The sequence below is a fragment of the Notamacropus eugenii genome, chromosome 1, assembly GCF_028372415.1.
Source record: "Notamacropus eugenii isolate mMacEug1 chromosome 1, mMacEug1.pri_v2, whole genome shotgun sequence".
Classification (NCBI taxonomy): Eukaryota; Metazoa; Chordata; class Mammalia; order Diprotodontia; family Macropodidae; genus Notamacropus; species Notamacropus eugenii.
In genome coordinates, this window is record NC_092872.1 from 241,063,482 (window position 1) to 241,086,324 (window position 22,843).

Below are 22,843 nucleotides of genomic sequence, written 5' to 3' on the forward strand. Positions count from 1 at the left end.
TTGCAGATTGCTTTACATCTGACAGAAAGACAGAGAGAGATAGAAAGAAATGACAAAGGGAAGAGAGGTTAAAAGAAGGTGAGCTGAGGAGTGAGGGGCCAATGGAGGTGGTACAACCAGGAGAGGGGAAGGAAGTGGGCAAGGTTATTTTATAAAGGAGCCAGGCGCTTGTAAAAGTGTCAGGGAAAGGAGGGCCAGGTCCTTTCGTCAGGAGCAGCTTCCACACAGCCCACCAGAGCAAATAGGGCAGGGGAACTTGCACCTCAGTAAATGGATATTGATCTGATTTCCCTTCCAGGGGAGCCGTTTTTCTTCCTCCTGACTTAGCTGCAGAGGTCACTAGATTCCTTCCTTCTTGCTGCTTTGCCTTCATTGCAGCTTTCTACATTCCCTTTCTCTTCCTAACCCTCCTCCCTCTCCCTCCCAGGATGGAGAACAGATTTCTGACACTGGGTTTGGGCACTGGAGGGGATCGGGCCACATCCCTATGTCAGAGCTCCAGGCTACTCCCTTCAGACAAGAAGGCCCTAGGCTAGGCAAAAGGGTGTGAAAATGGGGTTTCCTCCGCATGTTCATTCCTTCTGGGCTTTCTTCCCTCATCTCTCGATACGTCCCACTCTCTTCCCACTCTTTTCCTTTCTCCCAGGTCTTTCCTACATGTAGAGAAATCATCCAGTTTTTCTCTCTTTTCTTCCCTCAGGAACAAGTGAAAGAAAGCTAGTCAGCTCTCCATCCTCAGACACAGAGCTGGACACCCCAAGGGAGGGTTAATTCATCAAATGGAGCCTCCTGAAGGGCCCTAGGTACTTCTCTAGGAACTGGGCTTCTCTTTTTCCATTTCATATGCAGCCCTGAAGGCAAGTACTTGGAATTCTACCTTACTGATCCCTGGGAGTACAAACTTTACCCCTAGGCCTAGCTACCTCCTTAGCAAAACTGGAAAGTCAATGAAGTCAGCCGAGAAGAAAGGGAATAAGCATTATATAGCACCTACTATGTGTGAGACACTGTGCTGTGTTTTTTACAAATATTATTTAATTTGACCCTCCATGATCCCCTCCCATAGAGGCTCTTCTTGCCATCTCTCGTCTGTATTGTACTAAGAAGGAATTGCTATATAATTCTCTGGATCTCTCTTTCCCCTCTTCTTCCTTATCAAAATCTATAAATGCTTGGAAAGGTTGTAAGAAACACACTCAAGCTCACGGGTTAATAACAGTCAATAAGGGTCTGAGTAGTTAAGAGACTCTGCTTAGTAAGTGTATAATGTCATAACCCAAAGGTTACCTTAGAACTGTGATTTTTTTTTTCATTCTGTCTTCATCTGTTTTTTTCATTCTGGCCTTCCCCACCTTCTTACCCACTGGGGGTCTTCTTTATGTCCTTCCATAATTTCTCCACCATCCTACAAGTCATTCCAAGAACGCTCCATTAGTCCATCGGTGATAATTTGCCTGTCACCTGCTTGTTTCCTTTTCCAATTGTACATGACTGATGTAGGCTCTCATGAAGGAATAGTGACATTTCAGGTGATGGCGATATAGTAGGTAAGGTGACCTTACAGGATCTCTCAAATCATCGCATGAGGTCACTAGGCTGGGTTTAGGATTACCCTGTCAGGCTCCCACCCCGCAAAGAGCCAATTTCTCAGGGACGGAGGATCCTCGATAAGAATCTGCATTTCTATGGTATTTTGAGCTTCCCAGGAAGATAGGTAGGCAATGTAAGTACAAGTATCTCCATTTCACAGATGAGGAAACTGAGGCTCAGAAAGATAAAGTGGTCCATCCAGTGTTGAACAGCTAACCAACTGACGGAGCCAGAGATTCTGATTCCAAGGACAGCGAGACTGAAGCAAAGGGTTCTGGGCGCTTGGGCTCGGATAAATGGCACGAGCCTAGGCAAGTTGCCGTCCTCTCTGCCTAGCTTTGTAACTCTTTGGCCTGAATTCCCCCCCTTTTCCCCTTGTGTCTTTGCCTTCGAGGGATGTGGGCGCGGGATGAATCAAAATCCCAGGAGAGTGGAGAACTCTGGTCCCTAAGGAGCCCAGACGCTCCCATTAGTCTGTCTCCAACTTCCCCTCCCCCACCCGCCCTATTCCCCACAAGGGCTGAGCTGGAAAGGAGGAGGCCGTCAGCTGGGTAGAACCATCGTCGCTGCCTCGCCTCCTGCACTTTGCTGACGAGAGCAGATAACCGTCCTTGAGCTAGAGAGAACTCGCCCGGGAACTGGGAAGGCTGGGAGTGGGGCTGGCTCGAGAGAAGGGGAGACGTGGGCTTTGGGAAGGAACAGAGCTCCCTCCTAGGTCCTCTTCTGTACCTGCCTTCGATATCTCTCCCTTCCCGTTCCCTTCTCCTCTCCTCCAGCCCCTCTCTTCAATCCCCTTTCCCCAGGTGGGAACAAGTGCTACTGGGACTCGGCTAGTGGGGGAGAGCTGAAGAAACCGAGAGAGAGAACTCTAGCTTTGGGTGGGAGAGTGGGGGGAAAGGGGGAGGGGGAGGGGAACGGCGGGGGCGGAACCAAGGCGGGGCTGAGGGAGGGACAGCTCCAGCCGGGAAGGGAGCTGGGCTCCTGGGCAGCCTCCAAGTCTCGAAAGAGGAGCTTGGCTGTAGTAGACCGGGACAGTCTGGGCCAGCTGAGAGCTAGCGGTTTGGGGAGAAGAGCAGAGAGGCTTGTCCGCCCCGTCCGGCCCCAAGACTGAGCCTTTGAGAGGAGGCCCGGGGACACGCGTTCAGACGGTCCCTGCGGACGCCCCTGCCCCAATCCGGGGGTGTCCAGGCGGGGGGTGGGGGATGCGGGTCCGGGGAGCCCGGCGGGCATCCTGGTACGACCAGGGCCCCCCAGGTGGCTAGGGCAGGCGGCTGGTCCATGGAGTGCCCCATCGGAGTCGGCTCCTCCACGCTGCCCCCCGGCCGCGCATGGAGAACTTCAAGAAGGTGCGCACGGAGGACGCGGACACCGAGGCTGAGAGCCCCGGGCCCTTCGCTGACCTGGCCCCCGGCGCCGTAGAGATGAAGGTGAAGGAGGGCAGTAAGATCCGCAACTTGCTGGGCTTCGCCGCGGCTCGCATGGAGCAGCCGGCCACTCGCACCATTGTGTTTAGCGGCTGTGGCCGCGCCGTCACCAAGACCGTCACCTGCGTGGAAATTCTCAAACGGCGCCTGGCTGGCCTGCACCAAGTCACCCGGTTGCGCTACCGGAGCTTAAGGGAGGTGTGGGAGAGCCGCCCGCCGCCGCCCGGCTGCCCGGGCCCCAGCCTCAGCGTGCACAAGAACGTGCCCGCCGTCTCCATTCTGCTCTCCAAGGACGCCCTGGACCCAGGGCAGCCAGGCTACCAGCCGCCAGAGCCACGGCCCGAAGCGCAGACCTGGACGCAGGCGCTGGCGCCAGCGCCGCCTTCTGCCCCCGGACTGAAGAGGGGCCCCGGCTCGCCCGCGGCCGAGGAGAGGGCGAGTAAGAGGCTGCAGGGCCGCGGAAGGCCGGACGCGGAGGGGGAGGGGGCATGGGACGGTGCCGGCTGAGAACTCTTTGCTGCGGGAGTCCCCCTTCTCCTTAAGATCAGCAGGGTGGGCCGGCTCCTATTTCCTCAACCCTCATCACTGTCCTTTCTTGGACCATGCCCCGGAATGACCCTTCACTGCCAGTCGCCTCTCCCCGAAAGGAGAAAGAAAAGCTCTGCATTTGGAGTGGACCCCCTTTCCCCTTTGCCGTCCTAAATGCGATCTTCAGAGTGTCGGAAACCAATTAGCGAAGCCTCGAAACAGCCGCTGCCAGCCTGTAAGCCTACCTTTAGTACCTCTGACTTCGAGCAGTCTCGCTGCTCCCCGCCCCCTTCTCTAATGGGCCCCCAGGCGCGTCCTACAGGAGTGCATGAAGGATGCCCTCTCTGGAAGGAGACACTTGCTTCCTATCGGGGAAATGGGATATGGCCGTCAGGTGTGGGTCCTGCCCCATACCACCGCACCATCACTCCTTCAGACCTGGGGGGAGGGAGGGGAAGGGCGTTGGTATAGGAATGGTTCTTGTGAAGGTCCAACATGAATTCTTGGGAATCCCGGGCATAGTTGAGGACATCTTCTGTCCCAGGCTGTGTCCCTATATGTGCCTGACCTCAGGGATGGACTTCGGGCCACGGAATTGACACTCCCAACTCCATCCAGCATTTATTCTTCTGACTCAGACAAATCCATAGATCAGTGGGAGGGTGATGAGATCCTGAAAGGGAGAGATTTCTTAGTCTGGATCAGGTCTTTTGAGAGAGTTAAAGGTAAAGTAATGGAAGGGGGAGGGGGTAGACTTGGAGATAAAGACATAATAAAGATACATAGAAGAAAGCCCATATGCAACCTGACACAGTGGAGGGGAGAGAGGGAGTCATTCGCTGCATACACACGTTTTCTTCTTTTTAGACTATGTTTCCTTTGTGAACAAGTCCTAAGATCACATCCTGGGTTTGGGAGGAGAGGAGAGTTCTTCCCAAACCTAAATTCAGGATGGGTAGTGCAGGGGTTTGGGGGGGTGGGGAAGGAATGAGTAAGTATTAACTCTAATGAAGAGCCACGGGGTAAGGGAAGAGAAGTCTTAAGAAGAAGGTAGGGTGTTATGGAGACTCCCAGGATCCCCAAGCTTTGTCCACCCCCATATGGAAAAGGTAACCCTCATTCCAATACATGTCACATCAAAGGCCAAACCCAGAAGCTAAGTTGGGGGGTTCTCCTTTTCCTGTCTAGCACTGAAGAGGGGGGAGCTAGTGAAAATCCTTGCTTCATGCATCAAGTCCCTAAAAATCCTACCTGGGGGACAATCAAGTCCCTAAAAATCCTACCTGGGGGACACTGAGCAATGGGACACCAAGGAGGGAGGGAAGAAGAGGGGAAGATGGGTAGGCACTTAGAGGAGCTGGGCGCTGAGAATAATGTGTGGTTTGGCAATGGCTTCAGTAACACCTTCATCTGGGAGACCCTTCAATCACCCCAGTGAGACGATGTCAGAGTTATTAATGGTAGCTCCAGTGACTTGTGGCTCCTAGCTTCTTTGGAATAAAACACATCAACAAGAAGATAGGGTGTTTGCTCTGGGATGATTTCCACCCCCCTTCCTTCCCATCTTTCACAGGGTAGCACTCCTATCTCCAAGGAAGTGGATAAAATGGAGCCCTCTCTCCGAGGCTTACTATTCTTTCTGGGGAAAGCCTGTCAGACTTAGAGGCTTGGTGTGTGGATTGGTATCCCTGTCGTTTTTTAAACAAGGATCTCAAAGGAAGTGCTCTCTGCCTCTACTTTTCAAAGCAGTGGTGATTGGTCTAGGCTGGGGATGGAGGGAGGGTACTTGTGAAAGATGCCGGAGAAAGAAACTTAAGGGATGACCCTGCTTCCCATCCACTTCCTAGCATCTGCCCCTCCCTAGTTGCCCCACCTCAAACTCAGAAGACTTTGAGTACCTGAACCAAAGGTAAATGACAACTGATAGCCACTCTAGATGTCTCCCCTTCTCTGGGTTTGACTTCCAGTGCCTTCCCTTCCTCCCCCCACCCCCACCCCCAGTGCTAGTCACTACAAAGGTCTGAGATGGTTGTAAATGGAAATGGTACCAAAGCAAGCTTCTGGCATTTCCCGAACCTCCAGGGTTCCCTTCTTTCCACTCCTTGTGAAACAGCCCCCTAAAGTCAAACCCCCAGCCTCTTCTGAAAAAGGTTTCTTTTGTTCTGTCCTCCTTCCCTTTCCTCCAGGGGTCAAGGTGTCCTTTGGGGTCCTCTACTTGCCCTAAAGGCCAACTAGACTATCCCCTTACTCTGAAAATCACCCAAAGTCCCCTCTCTGGGGGAATGAGAGAGAATGCTTTGCCCAGCCTCCACCCTTAAATCCTGCCTCAAACCCCTTTGTGCCCAGAAGGGCCAAGGACAACCTATGGATGGAGGGAGGAGGAGGGAACAAGCCCAAACTCACTGCTGGAAATTAATATTCAATTACAAAAGCTCCGGAGAAAGCCAAGGAATCAGTGTGGGCCCGGGGCTGATAAGTAGCTTGCCTCCAGCTTGGGAACAGCTGCCTGCTGAGAGATAAGAAGGCTTCCTAAGCCTGTCTTTCCCCCCCTCCCCTGCCTATCTTCTCTTCCCACTTGCACAATTCACATCTGTAGCTGAAATCTGGTATCTTCTTTACTGGGTGCTACAATCTGAAGGGGGGAGAGGTGAAATGAGCAAGAGGCCTTAACCGCCCCCCTGTGCCATGATGGCCCCCTCTCCTCATTCCAGACCTCATTTAACATCTAAGCAAAGGCTCCAGAGTTCCTGTACCCCTTTCTAAGCAGACCCATGCTTACAGAATCCGGCGTGGAAAGGAGGAGAGATAAAGATGAGGGAGGAAGGGAGAGAGGAAGATGGGAAGAACATTTATATCTCACGTAGGCTTGGGGCTGACAGAACCAGTTAATGGATCTTATTTCCTTGATAGGAAAAGCTGGAAAGTGACTTGAGGGGCACTGAGAAGCCTCCTCCCCTCTTCTTCTCCAAATGGCCCTCCCCAGACAGTTTATCATTACACGTGCCTAACCTTTTCCTATTACAGTTTATTCCCTTTGGGCTCAGCATGGCCACCCCCACGTACCTCTCTTACAATGCAGATCTTCCTCCCTTCCTTGCCTTAGCCCCCTAGTACACTGAGTCCTTCATATTCTAGGATGACTGAGTCTCTTCCACGTGGAGGAGACGGGGCTGAGATAGGCTCATTCCTTAAGGGACTGGGAAGGTGGTGGTGGCTATTAAAAATTTTCACTAGTTCAACCTGAACAGCAGCAAAGAGAAAAGAAAATTGCCATCCACAACCCAGACCCTCCCAACCCAAAGGTACCCTGGAGGGTTGAAGAGCACCAGGTGCACAAGGATCAGACAAAGGGGATGGAGATGTTTAGCCTGGATTCTGCATTCCCTCTACGATTACTGTCTTTCAATCATTTGCTACACATGTCATGTAGAAGCAGTATGAGATTTGTTCTATTTGACCACAGAGAACAGAGCTGGTCGTAGTAGCAGCAGGAAGAAGGATGCAGGTTTCTATTCAATATGAGTGGTTTCTAAAAAACCACTATGCGCAAAAAAAAAAAAAATGGAACAGGTTTCCTTAGGAGCTAGGGATTTCCCCAACACTGGTATTCAAACAGACTAGTTGACTCCCCTGTCAGAGATGGGTCAAAGGAATTTCTACAGAAGATGGAAGGATCTTGGTGAGCTTTAAGACATGGAGGGAGTACAATCAATCAATAAACATTGATTAAGCATAAACTGGTAGAGAGAGTACTGACTTCAGAATTAGAGAGCCTGGGTTCAAATGCTGCCTCTGACTCCCATAACTGGGTGACCGTGGAGGTCTCAGATTCCTCATGTCAAATGAGGAGGTTGAACCAGCTAATAATAATAGCATTTACCTAGCACTTTAAGGTTTACAATGCACTTTACAAATATCCTCACAACAAGCCTGGAAGTCAAGTTCTAATATTATTATTATCCCTGTCTTCCCCATGAAGAGGGTAGAAAAGTCCAGATAAGAGGCATTAAGTGTTAAATAAAAGTGAAAATGGCTGATGGGGTACCCTCCTTAAATGGAGGTTCTGCAAAAAAACTCTCCACCCTCCAGTTAAACAGAAGGGGCCCTAGGGCAGAAGTTGGCAGTGAAACTCATCCTGAAGAATCATAGCATGGAGACTGGCTGCCTAGCCCCATAGTCACTGCCCTTCAAAAGCTCAGGCTCAGTCCTAAATTGCTCTCGGCACCAAAAGCCCATCCTTTACATATGTATATTATACTGGTAGTGTGGCTATGGGTGTCTAGGTAGTGTGGTAGATTGAGTGCTAGCTAGGCCTGCTGAATTCAAATTCAGCCTCAGATACTTACCAGCTGTGTGAAGGAAGGCAAGTCCCTTAACCCTGTTTGTATCAGTTTCCTCATCTGTAAAATAAGCTGAAGGCAATAAGCTACCCCTCTAATATCTCTGCCAAGAAAACCCCAAATGCAGTCATGAAGGGTTGGACATGACTGAAACAACCCAAGAACAACAATGTGGCTGTGACTCAAGAGACCTAATAGCTGAGTTTGGAAGCATGTTTTTGAAACCTTCATAGTTCAACCGAAGATGTTAAGGGAAGGAAAAAAGCATTTCTTGAGTCTAAAGTCCTTTCTAGACTTAGCTGAAAGATGGAAATTTTATCAGTACTTAAACATCTCAGGAAACACTACCCTTCCCTCAAATCCTCCTTCTTCCCCCTACCCCACTCTTAAACCTAACTCCTTCCTTTGAGGAAAGTATATAAAGGTCAAGAAGGAAAGCAAAGCCTCTGGGAAAGGGACTGAGGGATCATAACCAGACTTAGAGAAAGGCTTCCTGTCTGGTTAAGATCATCTTCTTACATGATGAGAAGTATCTGTCCCCCTCCCCTCCGTTTCTTCTTAGCCTAGTGGATCCCAGTCCACTTTTCATGTATCTCTAGCCATGTCAGCCGGGTTGTCATCCATACTGGCAATGCCTGTTGGGAGCTATAGTGCTTGAAACATGGTATCCAGCCCAATGGTCAGATATCAAGCGACAAGATCATGGGCAGAGATGATTCCTTCAATTCCTTCAGTGAATGTTCCCTGGGACCATGTTTATAGATCTAGATAGAACCAGCTTGAGAAAGTTCCTACTGGAACCTACCACCAGCTCTTCCAGCCTGAGCAACTGATCATTAGCAAGGAAGATGCCACCAATCATTATGCACAGCACTATTGGCAAGGCAATTACCAACCTGATTCTGGACAGAATTCAGAAGCTTGAGATTAGTGCACAGGTCTTCAATGCATCTTCCTTTTCCATAGCTTTGGTGGTGGGCCTGGCTCTGGTTTCACATCTCTGTCAATGGAATGTCATCTGTTGATTATGGCAAGAAGTCCAAGCTGTAATTCTTCATTTACTTGGCCTCTCAAGTTTCCACAGTTGTAGCTGAGCCTGTGACAATTAAGAGAGTTCCAACAGACATAGTTCCTGGGTAATTTAATCATTTTATTAATAATGGCAGCATGTTAATACAAGAATGGTTATTTGATCATTTCTCTTAGACCCCTCATGGGGTGGGCTCACAGTTTATATGCCTTCAAAGAGGCAATGAATTCTGATTGGTTAATGATTAATGAGAGAATGAATATTACAGTGACAGGGTGGACTGTATTAAAATGAGGGTCTTAGAGTACATTACTTGGGTCACCCAAATCTTGGTCAAAGAGACTTCTCAATTTCTATTTCACCTGTCTGACAAAAGGGAGTATCTACATTTTCCCAGACCTGTCTGAGCAAACTCAATGAGCAGGAATGCACCCATTAGCCCAAACTTAGAATTTCTTTTGCTGTCTAATTAGATCTTGGTCTTGGTAAATCTCTAAGATTTCCCACACTGGTTGATTTCTGGATGAGGAAGTAGAAAAGGAGAAATGATCATTTCTCACAAGCCCTATCCCCTCATTCTGAACCACTCACATCACCCTGGATTATGCCTTTATGGTAGACAATGAAGCTATTTATGATATCTGTCAAATGTCCAACCTAGACTAACTTGAATTGCCTTATTAGTCAAATTGTGTCCTCCATCACTCTCTGATTTGATGGTGTTCTGAATGTTGATCCAACAGAATTTCAGACCCTTCTAGTTCCCATCCCCTTTTCCACTTTCCTCTGGCCACTTTCCCTTGTCATTATCTGCTGAGAAGGCCAGGCATGAGCAGTTGATGATAGCAAAGATCACCAGTGCTTGCTCTGAACCTGCCAACCAGATGGTGAAATGTGATGTTTACCATGGCAAATGCATGTCTTGCTTGTATGTTTTATTGTGGTGATGTGGTTCCCAAAGATGTCAATGCAGCCATTGCCACCATCAAGACAAAGTATAGCATCCAGTTTGTGACTTGTGTCCAGCTGGCTTCCAGGCTGGCATAAATTACCAGTCTCCCACTTTGGTTCTTGGTGGTGACCTGACCAAAGTAAAATGGATTGTGTGCATGTTGAGCAACACTACAGCTGCTGCTGAGGCCTGGGCTCTCCTGGACCACAAGTTTGATCTGATATAAGCCAAGCATGCCTTTGCTCATTGGTATATGAGGGAGAGGATGGAGGAAGGAAAGTTCTCTGAGGAAGATATGGCTGCCTTGGAGAAGGATTATGAGGAGATTGAAGCAGATAGTGCTGAAGGGAAAAATGAAGTTAAGGGATATTACATTGTACGCTATCTTTTTCAGATTAGTTCTGTCTCTTTTATCTGTTCTGTGAAAATGTTCTCTGTGGTCATTAAATATCAGTAAAAGTGTGATACTTGCAACAAGAAAAAAAGAGATAATTTCCTTCCACCCTAATGAGAGAAATGCATTGATCAGAGGGAAGAGGGTTTTTTTAATTATTTCGTGTCACCTGGCACCAGGTAGAGAAAGGGGAAGGAGAGCCCTTGAAGAAAATGGTCATAGAGTGATTGAATATTTAGGAGAAAGGTCTCCCCCTCCAGGATTAAGTGATTATTATTTTATGTGATGAAGCAAAATGTGAACCTTACTCAAACTCTAGTTGTATAACTATGTTTTACCCTATTGCAAAATTTTTCTTTAAGAATCCTATAAATGTTATTTCAAGAAATCTTGGTTTAGACAGATGGCCAAGGATATTGTGAGGACAACTGTCCATTTGGACATTTCTTTCTCTAAGCTAGAAATGCTTGGGTTTAGAATAATGGTTAGAGGCAGCTAGGTGGTTCAGAGAATAGAATGCTGGCTTGTAGTTAAGAAGATATTTACTAGCTGTGAGACGATGGGCAAGTCATCTAACCTCTGTTTTCTTTAATCCTCATCTGATCAATGAGCTGGAGAAGGAAATGGCAAATGTTCTAGTATCTTTGCCAAGAAAACCCCAAATGTGGTCACAAAGAGTTGGGCATGAGTAAAGAACAATCAATGAAAATTGTTTGGACAGGCTTGCACCTAAAATGCAAAGCACAGTATTAATATTTTTGCTACAACATGAGATAAACTCATAGGGCCAATTATCAACTACCTTTGGTTACAGGTATTTTAAGCATGGGAGACTAAAACATAGGTTTAATACAAACCTCATTTTACCTAATGATTTAGATCTCCTATTTTCATCTCTAACAAACCTCAATCAATCAATCTGCACTAGTTCATTAAGCATCTATTGTATGTGTTGGACACTGTGCTAGATGATGGTGAGAAAAAGATAATAAAAGAAAATTCCTACTTGACACAAGCTTTCATTTTCACGAGGAGGGTGATTATTACATATGTAAGTATATACAAAAGAAATATAAATGAATAAATACAAAATTGTTTTAGAAAAAATAGAGTAGGGGTAGCTAGGTGGCTCAGTGTATAGAACGCCAGCTCTGGAGACAGAAGGACCTAAGTTCAAATGCAGCCTCAGACACTTGACACTTAATAAGCTGTGTGACCCCGGGCAAGTCGCTTAACTCTGATTGCCTTGACAAAAATAAATAGATTGGGAGAGAGGTATGTATCGATAAGCACCCTGACATACACGGCGGGGTTTGCTGTACAGGTACTTTGATCAAGCACATATATCATTCACCAATAGAGAAAAATACAAGAACTGAAATATAGACCAACAGACAGGCTTCCAACTGTCTGACCATAAACAATACATATATCACAGATCAACAGACAGGTCCAACTGTCTGGCACCAACATCTGGGTTTTCAAAGCCAGGGGGCTACTTAGCAACTTCCCAGTGTCTCATCTGGCACGCAAACCTTCTTCCAAAAACTAAGCCCCAAAGTAAAACCACACCTTAGAGTCTTTATACACATCTCAGAACCAGAGGGCATCACAACCCTTGAGAACCAGTCCCTCATTAACAAAAGGTGTGGGCCTTCCCACAAATCTTCCCAGATACGTTAATGGGTAGGGAAGATCTTCTTTATTCATATTATTCAGTCAGAGGCACTAGATTATACAAAATCAAAAATAGCAAAAGATCCTACTTTGCTTGCCATTACAAGGTACGAGAAGATAAGAAATCAGGAGAGATTTCCTGTAGAAGCTTATGTTCTGTGTGGAGCCACAATCATGTGATAGCAAGAAGTACAACTAAGCTCTCCTTACAACTCCTGTACAAAATGTAGAAAATGCACCAGACCAAGTCCACAGGGAGTTCTTTTTCTCCCTATGGCATAGAGACACAGAGGGGTTTGTGGACACTGGGGTTGAGGTCTAGTCAGGAGGAGCCAGACAGAGCAATTCAGTGTAGGGACTAAAATAGGACTACATCTGGGTATTGGGACAAGAAAAAAAGTCCCAGACACAAATAGATGGGCCAGACATCATGCAAGTTGCAGGAACAGGTGCCAACAAGCAGTTTGATCATTCATTTCCAGTTCCAGGTCATAGAACAAAGGTAGACTGAGGAACTGCCTTGTGCTTAAAGGTGGTATTTCAGGGTAAGGAATGATCAGGGGTCCTAGGCTGTGTACTGAGAAAAAACGAAGCTCAAAAACATGTAGTTGTGTTGCTCTGACTCTACAGGTGCAATAGGGTCTCAGTTTCAGTTTCCAATCAGTCCTGTCATTCTGAACCTGCAGAGCTCTCCAACTGGCTGTTAGTGCCTGAGTCCAACAGCAGTCTCATGGAACTCCCACAAGGGAAAATCCCATAGATGTGTTGCTTAGGCCCAGACTCAGGTTTGGAATTTGCAGAGCTCAGAGCAAGAAGGCAGCAATCAGATATTACCTTAGATTACCGAAAGAAAAGCTTGCAAGTTCCCAGCCTGAGCTGTCCCTGTGATCTTGAAATAACAACACTCCATAAACACTCCACAAGAAAGGAGCACCAGGACCCGAGAGGACACAAACTCGTCCCGCTCAGACACGGCCTTCTGCAGAGCTTAACTCAGCATAAAGTCTGACTCAAAGAAGGAGCAAATATCCCACCATAAAAAGCTATCACTGAAGACACAAGCCCCAAAAAAGAGAATGGCTCCTAAATACCTTCAGGCAAAATACCTTCAAGCTTGAGCACAAAACCTAACTAAAATCCCTGGAAGAGATGAAGCAGAAAAATTTTAAGAGTTAAAAATGTTTTCATAACTTAAATGAAAGCATTGGGGGAGGGGTGAATGCAAAAGATATGAGCTATGGAAGGAAGAATTGAAAAGAGAATTAACAGCTTGACAGAAGACATATGAAACCTAACTCAAACAACAAGCTTCCTGAAAATTGGAATGGACCAAGAAGAAGGTAATGATTCCTTGAGATAACAAGAAATATTAAAACAAAATAAAAAGACTAAAAAAATAGAAGAAAATGTAAGCCATTTCACATCAAAAAGAACCAATCTGGAAAATAAATTAAGGAGAAATCATTTAAGAATCACTGGACTATCTAACAACAACAACAACAAAAAAGATGCATCAGGTTTTAGGAAAAAGAAAACTGCCTAGATCTCTCAGAACCTAGGGCAAAGTGAAAATGGAAAGAATCCACTGGTCACTTCTGTGTCAGTAAGCACCCTGACATACACAGGAGGGCCTACTACCACAGGTTCTTAAATCTGCATTTATCAAAGGAAAGGTAACTTTTGAGGAGTCAACAATCACTTTAATTACATTCAACATACAGAAAAATATAAGCAGAGAGATAAAGACCAACAGATAGGGCTCTTACTAGCTGAATCAGAGCAATGTTGCCATACAATTTACATACATCCCTGGATTGAAAGACCCTTTACATCTGAGCATCTGGGGGTCTGAACACATGGCCACTCAGAATCTTGACCAGGTAATCACAAGATCCTTCTCATAAGCAAAGGTCCAAAGTAAAATACTAACTTCCCAGTATATATAACTAAGACTTGGCTTCTGACTAGCTCAGAGTCAGCAGACACGAAACCCACATGACTCAGGACAGCTGTAAACCATCAGGGCTCAAAGGGGACTGAACCCTCAGATGCTCACAATCTGGCCTGAGCCTAGAAAACAACTCCAAACAAACAATTCCCACCCCACTTACTGCCACAACTTCCTAAAAGAAACCCCAAAATTAAAACTTTCAGGCATATAACTTCCAAGTCAAAGGAAGATTATTTCAAGCAGCTAGAAAGAAAAATACTTAAATGCCAAGGAGTCACAGTCAAAAAAGTCAAACAGTCAAACAAGATTTAGCAATCAGTTTTATAAAGCAGTAGGAAGCTTGGAATATAATATTCCAAAAAGCGGAAAATATAAATAGGTTGATGACCAAGAATAACTTATCTAACAAAACTGAATGCAATCCTAGAAGAGAACAAAATAGACCTTTAATGAAGTAAGGAACTTCCAAGAATTACTGATGAAAACACCACAGCTATATGGAAACTTTGAAATATAAACACAGAAGTCAAAAGAAAGATAAAAAGACAAACATGAACAAGCAATCATGAGCAATTAAATAAAGATAAACTGTTTATATTCTAATGTGAAGAGGCATGCATCTCCTCAGAACCCTATTCTTTTTTTTAATATAATTTATTCATTTTTCAGTTCTTAACATTCACTTCCACAAGAATTTGAATTCAAAATTTTCTCCCCATCTCTCCCCATCCCCCACTCCAGGACAGCATGCACCCCATCCACCCCTTCCTCCAATCTATCCTCCCTTCTATTACCCACCCTTCTTCCATCCCTCTTCCCCTCTGTTTTCCTCTAGGGCAAAATAGATTTCTATGCTCCATTGCCTGTATAGCTTAATTTTCAGTTACATGCTAAAACAATTTTTAACATTAGTTCTTAAAGCTTTGAGTTCCATATTCTCTCCCTCCCTCCCTACCCACCCTCATTGAGAAAACAAGCAATGCAACATATGTCAAAAGTGTAACAATGCAAAGCACTTCCGTAATAGTTATGTTGTAAAAGACTAACCACATTTCCCTCTGTCCTATCCTGCCCTACCTTTTTTCCATTCTTTCCCTTGATCTGTCCTCCCACAATAGTATTTGCTTCTTGTTGGGGGTGTAAGCTCAGTTTCATGTGGACAGTCTCGGGCAGGTAAAGGTGAGGACTTCTAAAACCTCAGAGTTCTCATGAGGCCCCCCAGGGAACAGCTGGGAAGTGAGGCGTGAGACCCGGGCTATCTCATGCATTTCCGCCTCTTCCCTGTGGGAAACTTGCTGGGGAGAGCATCCCACCCTTGAGATTAACCCATGGTCTGAGCACACCTGTTGTTGACTAGCTAAAGACTGAGAGCAGGCACAATATTCGGGTGCAAACTATGTGGCGGGAGAGCTTAAGTAGGGTCAGGAAAGCCTGAAGGTGCTCTTAGCGCTGAGGGGCCCTTAGAGGGCAGAAGGTCCCTCCCCTCTCCCACTCCCATTCTCTTGCTGTACGATCTTGCCTCCTTGGGAGGAGGAGGATTCCTCTCTCCTGAGGAAGAATTCACCCTGCACATGTAACCAAGACCTGAATAAAGCCTAACCCTCGTTCGACTCTGGAAAGTCTCTTCTCTCAATACGTTTATCTGGTTTGGCCGCCAAAGACCTGCAACAGGTAAGGTAAGACTTGGGTAGCCCTTCGGCCTCAAGGCCGAACAGCTTCTGATTATCCCTTTCCCCAATTTGCTCTCCCTGCTATTATCTTCCCTCTCCTATCCCCTTCCCCCTTGCCTTCCTGCAGGGTAAAATAGATTTCCATATCCAATTGAGTTGTGCTATTCCATGAGAGTAAGCCTCAATTATTTCCTTTCATCCCCCCCCTCTTCCCTTCCATGTAAAAGCTCTTTCTTCCCTCTTTTATGTGAGATGATTTGCTACATTTTACCTTTCTCTTTCTCTTACACCTAGTACATTCCATTCAACAGTAAATTTTATTTGTTTTTAGGTATTCTCCTTTCATATTCAGCTCACCCTGTGCCCTCTGTCTATGTGTGTGTGTGTGTGTGTGTGTGTGTGTGTGTGTGTGTGTGTGTGTGTGTGTGGGTGTGGGTACACACATACATATACCTGTGCAATATACATACCTACACAAATATGATATACACATACATACCTACCCATACACACCTATGAATATATTCTAACTCCCCTAATACTGAAAAAGATCTCATGAGTTACAAATAACATCTTTCCATGTAGGAATATAAACAGATCAACTTTAATGAGTTCCTTAAGGCTTCTCTTTCCTATTTACCTCTTCATGTTTCTCTTGCTTCTTGTATTTGAAAGTCAAATTTTCTATATAGCTCTGATCTTTTCAACAAGAATGCTTGGAAATCCTCTATTTCATTGAAATTCCATTTTTTTCCCCTGAAGTATTATACTTAGTTTTACTGGGTAGGTGATTCTTGGTTTTAATCCTATCTCCTTTGACCTCTGGAATATCATATTCCAAGCCCTTCAGTCCCTTAGTGTAGAAGCTGCTAAATCCTGTGTTATCCTGATTGTATTTCCACAATACATGAATTATTTCTTTCTGGCTGCTTGTAATATTTTCTCCCTAACCTGGGAACTCTGGAATTTGGCTACAATATTCCTAGGAGTTTTTCCTTTTGGAATCTCTCAGGAGGTGATTGGTGAATTCTTTCCATTTCTATTTTACCCTCTGGGTCTAGAATATCAGGGAAGTTTTCCTTGATAATTTCTTGGAAGATGATGTCTAGGCTCTTTTTTTTGATCATGGTTTTCAGGTAGACCAATAATTTTTAAACTATCTCTCCTGGATTTATTTTCTAGGTCAGTTGTTTTTCCATTGGGATATTTCACATTGTCTTCTATTTTTTCATTCTTTTGGTTTTGTTTTGTAATTTCTTGGTTTCTCATAAACTCATTAGCTTCCATCTCCTCCATTCTAATTTTTAAAGAATTATTTTCTTCAGTGAGCTTTTGAACCTCCTTTTCCATGTGACCAATTCTGATTTTTAAAGCATTCTTCTCCTCATTGGCTTTTTGGACCTCTTTCACCATTTGGTTTAGTCTATTTTTAAAGTGTTATTTTCTTCAGCATTTTTTTGGTTCTCCTTTAGCAAGCTGTTGACTCACTTTTCATGATTTTCTTGCATTGCTCTCATTTCTCTTCCCAGTTTTTCCTCCACCTCTATTACTTGATTTTCAAAATCCTTTTTGAACTCTTCCATGGCCTGAGACCATTGCATATTTTTGTGGAAGTTTTGGATGTAGAAACCTTGACTTTTATGTCTTCCTCTGATGGTATGCTTTCTTCTTCCTCATCTGAAAGGATGGAAAAAAAATATCTGTTCACCAAGAAAGTAACTTTTTTTCCCCCTCTTTTGGGCATTTTTCCCAGATAGCTACTTGACTTTTGAGTCCGTTGTCAAGTGGAGGATATACTCTAGGGACCTATAAGTTCTTAGTTCCTCCAAGGTGGCACAATCAAGGGAGAGGAGTTTACTCCTCTCCTGGCCTGAGCTCTGTTCTGTGAGCAACCACAAGCATTCTTATCTGCCCAGGATCTGCAGGTAGGATTCCCTTTCCAGAGCCTCCACCAGCTCCACCATGCCAGTGCTCCTCCTCACCCGAGGACTGCCACTCAGAGCTGAGACCCAGATCAGCAACTCGATTCCCTCAGGGTCTTTAGGCCAGGACTCCAAAAACAAATGCTGCTGCCACAGTGGCTGTCATTGTCCTGGGTTTGGGGCTGGGGCTGGGGCTGGGGCTGGGGCAGGACCATGTTCCCCTCTCACCCAGGTGAAAGAGCTTTCTTACTGAACTTTGAAGCTGTCTTTGGTGTTTTCAGGGTGAGAAATCCGGGAACCTCAGCTTCTACCTGTGATTCCATGCCCTGAAACCTGCTTCAGTCCTGTCTGTGCTGTGCTAGTAGGTCAAGGCTGGGCTGCGCTCCACTCTGAGTCTGGTATAATAGACCTTTCTTGCCAGCCTTCCAGGCTGTCTTGAGTTGGAAATCTCTTTCACTCTGTCATTTTGTGGCTTCTGCTGCTCTAGAATTTGTTTAGAGTCATTTTTTACAGGTATTTTATGGCTATGAGGGGAGAGCTTCTACAGGTCTGTCGTTCTACTCCACCATCTTGGCTCTGCCCCCCAGAAGCCTATTCTTATCAGGAGTTTTAAAGAGTCTACTAAGGTAGAGAACCTGATAATAGTTGTGTTATACTTTGGTGATCTTAAAAGAATGGAAAAGGAGAAGAGGAATACAGAAGGAGGAGGGAAGGAGGAAGGATGGAAGAAATTATCTCACATATTCCAAGTACCATAAGTAGAAGACTATATGTAGAAGAAGGGATAAGGGGAGAAAGTGACATCTGAACCTCACTTTCATCTGAACTGATCAAAGTAAGAACATACACAGAAAAAGGGGAAAAAACACCTTTGTAACAAATAAGTATGGCTAACCAAAACAAATCCACGTGCTGTGCATGTCCAAAAAATGTATGTTTCTGCACCTTGTATCCATCACTTTTTTGACAGAAAGGTGGATAACGACCTCTGGAAACATGGCCAGTCATTGTATTGACTTAAGTCTTTCAAAATTTCTTTTCTATACAATGTTTCTGTCCTCAAATACACTTTTTCCTGGTTCTGCTCATTTCATTCTGTGCCAATTCATACCACCCAGGATGATCTGAAATAATTTTTCTTCATTTCATATAGCACAGCAATATTCTGTCACATTCCTATGCCTCAATTTGTGGAGTCTTTTTTTCACTGGTCTAAGAAACAATCTTAAAGTAACTCTTCTCCCCTTAGATTCTAGTTTCTTGCTTTTCTTTTTCATTTCCTCTTTTAATCCCTCTTCAGGATCAGGAAGTTTATTATACTTATGATTATTCCCTTCCCAGAATTAGTCTTCTCCTTCACACTTCCTCCCCTATCTCCAGTTGTTTCCCTGTTGAGTTTGAGGTGTTTTACACTAAAATGTTTGTACATATGTAGGTTCAAGTCTCTTTTGTCCATTTCAGATAAGAATTTCATCTGATGCCTATTACACCACCCCTTCCTCCATGTTTCTGTATGTGTTCAATTACAAGAAATAGTAAATTCTCCCTTCTTCCTCCTTTCTACATGAATGGATTCTTTTTGCCCTCTCTTTTCTTTCCTCAATTCAAATACTCAAAACAGAACCAATCTATCCCCAGGACATCTTTTTTTCTTACTTAACTACCTCAGTACCGTTTGAGCACCTTAAGGTTCTGAAGGGACTCTTGTTTCTTCTTCTTCTATTAAAATGTTAGCTCCATGTTGTCATATGGTTCTGTCTAATTGCTCAGATAAATTTATCTTTCTAGGTTTCTCTGGCTTCTTGTGTTTGGATTTCAAAGTACATACTCATATCTGGCCTTTTTCATCTGAAATGCCTGAAAATTTTCTATTCCACTAAACTATTCCACATTTTTTCCTCTCCCAGAAGTATGATACTCAGCATTACAGGGTGTTATTATTGGCTGTATCATTTAGTCTTTTAGAATATTGTATTCCAAGGTCTTCTCTCATTTACAATTGAAGATTTTAGATCTTGTGTGATCCTGACTATAGCTCCTTGTGTAATGGGGGTCTGGCAGGTGTACAGAGAGCCTCATATGTATCTCTCTATGTAGACAAGGCTAGACAGCTTTCTTCCGGGAGAAATGTGATGATGTGGATTGCTAGAGTCTTGGAAAGAATGTAGTATGTGCATGGATATTTTGTTACTAGTCAACTATGTGTTTAAGAAGAGGTTCTTTAATTGACTTAATTGACTATTAATTGACTGAAACCTTTACCCTTTTCCTCTTTACTTCATTCAAGGATGCTTTGATCATAGCATCCAACAAAACACAATTTCAAAAGAGGAAAGGATGTGATGCTTTCTGACCCTCTAAGGCCATTTGACCTTGTGAAAAGACCTTAGTCCTTGGCCTCTGATTCATTTCCCTTTCAGGTGAAGGAGATTGGAGCCTCTGATATTGTGAGTTCATAAAGTCAAGAGGAAACTCAAATATCCCCCGAGAATGAGTATCAGAGATAATACTGAAATGCTCAAAGATTAAGAAGTGACCTTCAGGGCCCCAGCCCAAGTGGTAGCTGAGACTCATCTGGCAGTGATGCCAATGTGCGTGACCTTGGTAGAACCAATGCTCTGTAGGAACTGAGCTAAATTGAACCTACTTGCCCCTAGACACTGAGGTGCCACAGAGACAGCATGTCCCAGAGGTATAAGAATAAAACATTTGAACTTTTTTCTTCCTATATCACTAAACATACCTTTGTAAAAAGCCAATTGATGTTAAATAAGTTAAGTGGTTTTGAGATATAAATTGCCAGTCCTTAACCATGAGGGTGGGGGGAGTGGGGAGAGACAGTCAGCTGGAGCTCAAAGCCACTGGGAGTAGAGAAAAGACATCAGCCCACCAATTCCCTCAGAGTACTCTATAACTATTAGGAATTGATATAGCAACCTGCCTCTAGGAGGGTGGTTGACCAGAGAATACTCAGGATATACTTATATATCTCCCTTGATTCCTCAACCGATACTGCTTAACCTTTGTCTTTGTTATCTATCCCCAGTACATAGGACAGTTTCAGACAGAGAAAGTGCTCAATAAATGCGTATTGATTGATTAAAGTCTCGTTTCTAGCATTCTCTAAATCAGAGTTGCTGGGGAGGCAATACCAAGCTAGCATTGCCCAAGAAATCACCTTCCCTGACTAGAAGACTGAGCTGAATTCCAGGATCATGCTGTCCAGGAAATCTTGCCTCTCTCTAGACAGCTAGAGTACAGGAACTCTATAATCTTCTAGAGCTCCCTTCTCTATCTAAGAGCCTAAAATTCAAAAACTCCTTCCACTAAGACCATGGGATCTTTATTTCCATGGTTACGACATGGTTGAGAGGGTTACACCATTAGCCCACCAAAGCTTAAGAGGCCAGGAACTTGGAATCCAGGAACTCCTCTCTTAGGCTACATGGAGGAATGCATCTTTGCTTGTTCTAATAGCTTCTATCCTAAGGCTAAGTTATTCATTATCTCCAGATAGGAAGCCTACTCCTCCTCCAACAAGGATCTAGGTAAACTCTTAGTTCTGGGTTTCTTTCAGGATCTTTGAGAGGGATGAGCTGAAGGAGGGGGAAGGCAAAAGAGGCAAGGCCAGCACAAAGATGTGTTATCTCCTACTTTGTAATCCCTGCAACATCTTCCAGTAGGTGTCAATGGATATGTCCATACTTTCCATAAGAAGATGTATCCAAAAAGTCCCAGAAACTCAACAATCTGTAAACTCATCAGTTCACTTGATCAGCCCCATCTACATACAAATGTGCACATTTTCAACATTAATCAATAGTCCATAAACATTTATTAAGCATCTGGTAAGTGCTGGGAACATAAAGAATAAAAATAAAGGCAAAGACAGTTCTGGTCCTCAGAAATTGACAGTCTAATGGAGGAAGAAACATAAAAGAAAACAGAGAAGGGAGTAGAGGGGTTGGAAAAGGTAGACACAGGGGCATAATGCAAAAGGCCATAGAAATCCAAAAGCAATTGGAGCCAGTGGGAAAGAAGGAGAAGACAGTGCTGAGTGCTCTCCTTAAATGGAAGTCCTGGAGCCTCCAATCAGTAGGTTCAATCAGAGGAATGAATAGGTACCCTTAAGATGTGTCTTTGGCTACATCTTGCTACCTGTTAGTGCTAAGCATTATACATCACTTAGGACAGGACCTAGCACATAGTAGTCATTTAATATGCATTCATTGACTACTTAAAAGTAATAAATAAATATATATTTCAACTACCCTATAGTTTACTCGTTTCATTAATTATGTCTTCTTCCGTTCATTACTGTCGTCAGACAAGCAATTTTGTTGTTGGAAGAAATGCAGGATAAAAAAAAATTGCTGCTTCTGAGCTGCCTCTCCAATCTTAATAATCGACTGGTGTGATGACATGCCCAAGCAACTACTGATATGATGTGAGAAACATGCTCACTTTAAACAAAAAACAATACTTGTGAAATCAGGAAAGCTTTTATTATTAATTTTTACATTCATTCCCCCTGGATGAAGGAATAGCTCCTAATGTACTGCTACAATTCAGACTAATGCGAGCCCTCTTAAACTATTCCAGATTTGAGTCTTCCACCCTGCCATCCATTGGCTAGAGGCAGCCGCGCTCGAGCATTCTCCTGTCTGACAGGCTTCCCCTCAAACACCTCTTCAAGCTTGCACAGGACTCTGTTTCTGCTAGGTCACAACTCTAATTAGCTGCTATCACCAAAGCTGGGAGCAGTCGTAATCCTGTGGAAACAGAATTCCTTCTTTAGCTTCCCACATATGAGAATAAAAAGAATTTTTTTAAACTACATTAAATTGGGATTTAATTCAAGAGCTCAGTTGAATTGGGGTTTGAAAGACAAACTCAAAATGTCTATGTGCCTGGCACTTAACTATTTGCTTAATAAATATTTAATGACCATTGTTTATAAAGAGCATATTTTTATTTATATGGGGTTGATCAGGTGAACTGATGAGTTTGCAGGTCGCTGAATTTTGGGAGTTTTGCCTGCATTTTCCTATGGAAAATAAAGACATAACCACTTAACACTGCTACAAGATATCTCTTCAGCATGGATTCTTTAGCTAGCAGGATCCACAGACCTGAAGCTAGTTCCTGAGGTCATAAACTAAAGAGCTGGAAGAAGTTAAATCAAAGCTGAAATCCAGCTAGGGGAAACTGAGAGTCAGAGAGGCTATTCATTGCACCTGAAAACTCTCGAAGAGTAAGTAAGAATTGTAGAGTGAAGAAGATGCGTTGCCTATAAAGGCCAGCAGATGGCAGAAGAGAGCAGCAATAGCTTAGTCCAGCTTACTATTCTGAAGGCATCACCAAC

The 22,843-nt window shown here is 44.3% G+C and overlaps 1 protein-coding gene across 1 annotated transcript; it reads left to right on the top strand.

Annotated features, from left to right (window-relative positions):
• Window positions 1-2,551: 2,551 nt before the first annotated feature.
• Window positions 2,552-5,059, top strand: RPP25 (ribonuclease P/MRP subunit p25). The gene has a single exon (XM_072628358.1). It carries the CDS (start codon window positions 2,919-2,921, stop codon window positions 3,519-3,521), a length of 603 nt encoding a protein of 200 aa, XP_072484459.1. The 5' UTR covers window positions 2,552-2,918; the 3' UTR covers window positions 3,522-5,059.
• Window positions 5,060-22,843: the final 17,784 nt, after the last annotated feature.

What these genes read in the sequence shown, in the direction of transcription:
- RPP25 (XM_072628358.1), top strand. Translation starts at nt 2,919, where the DNA reads ATGGAGAACTTCAAGAAGGTGCGCACGGAGGACGCGGACACCGAGGCT.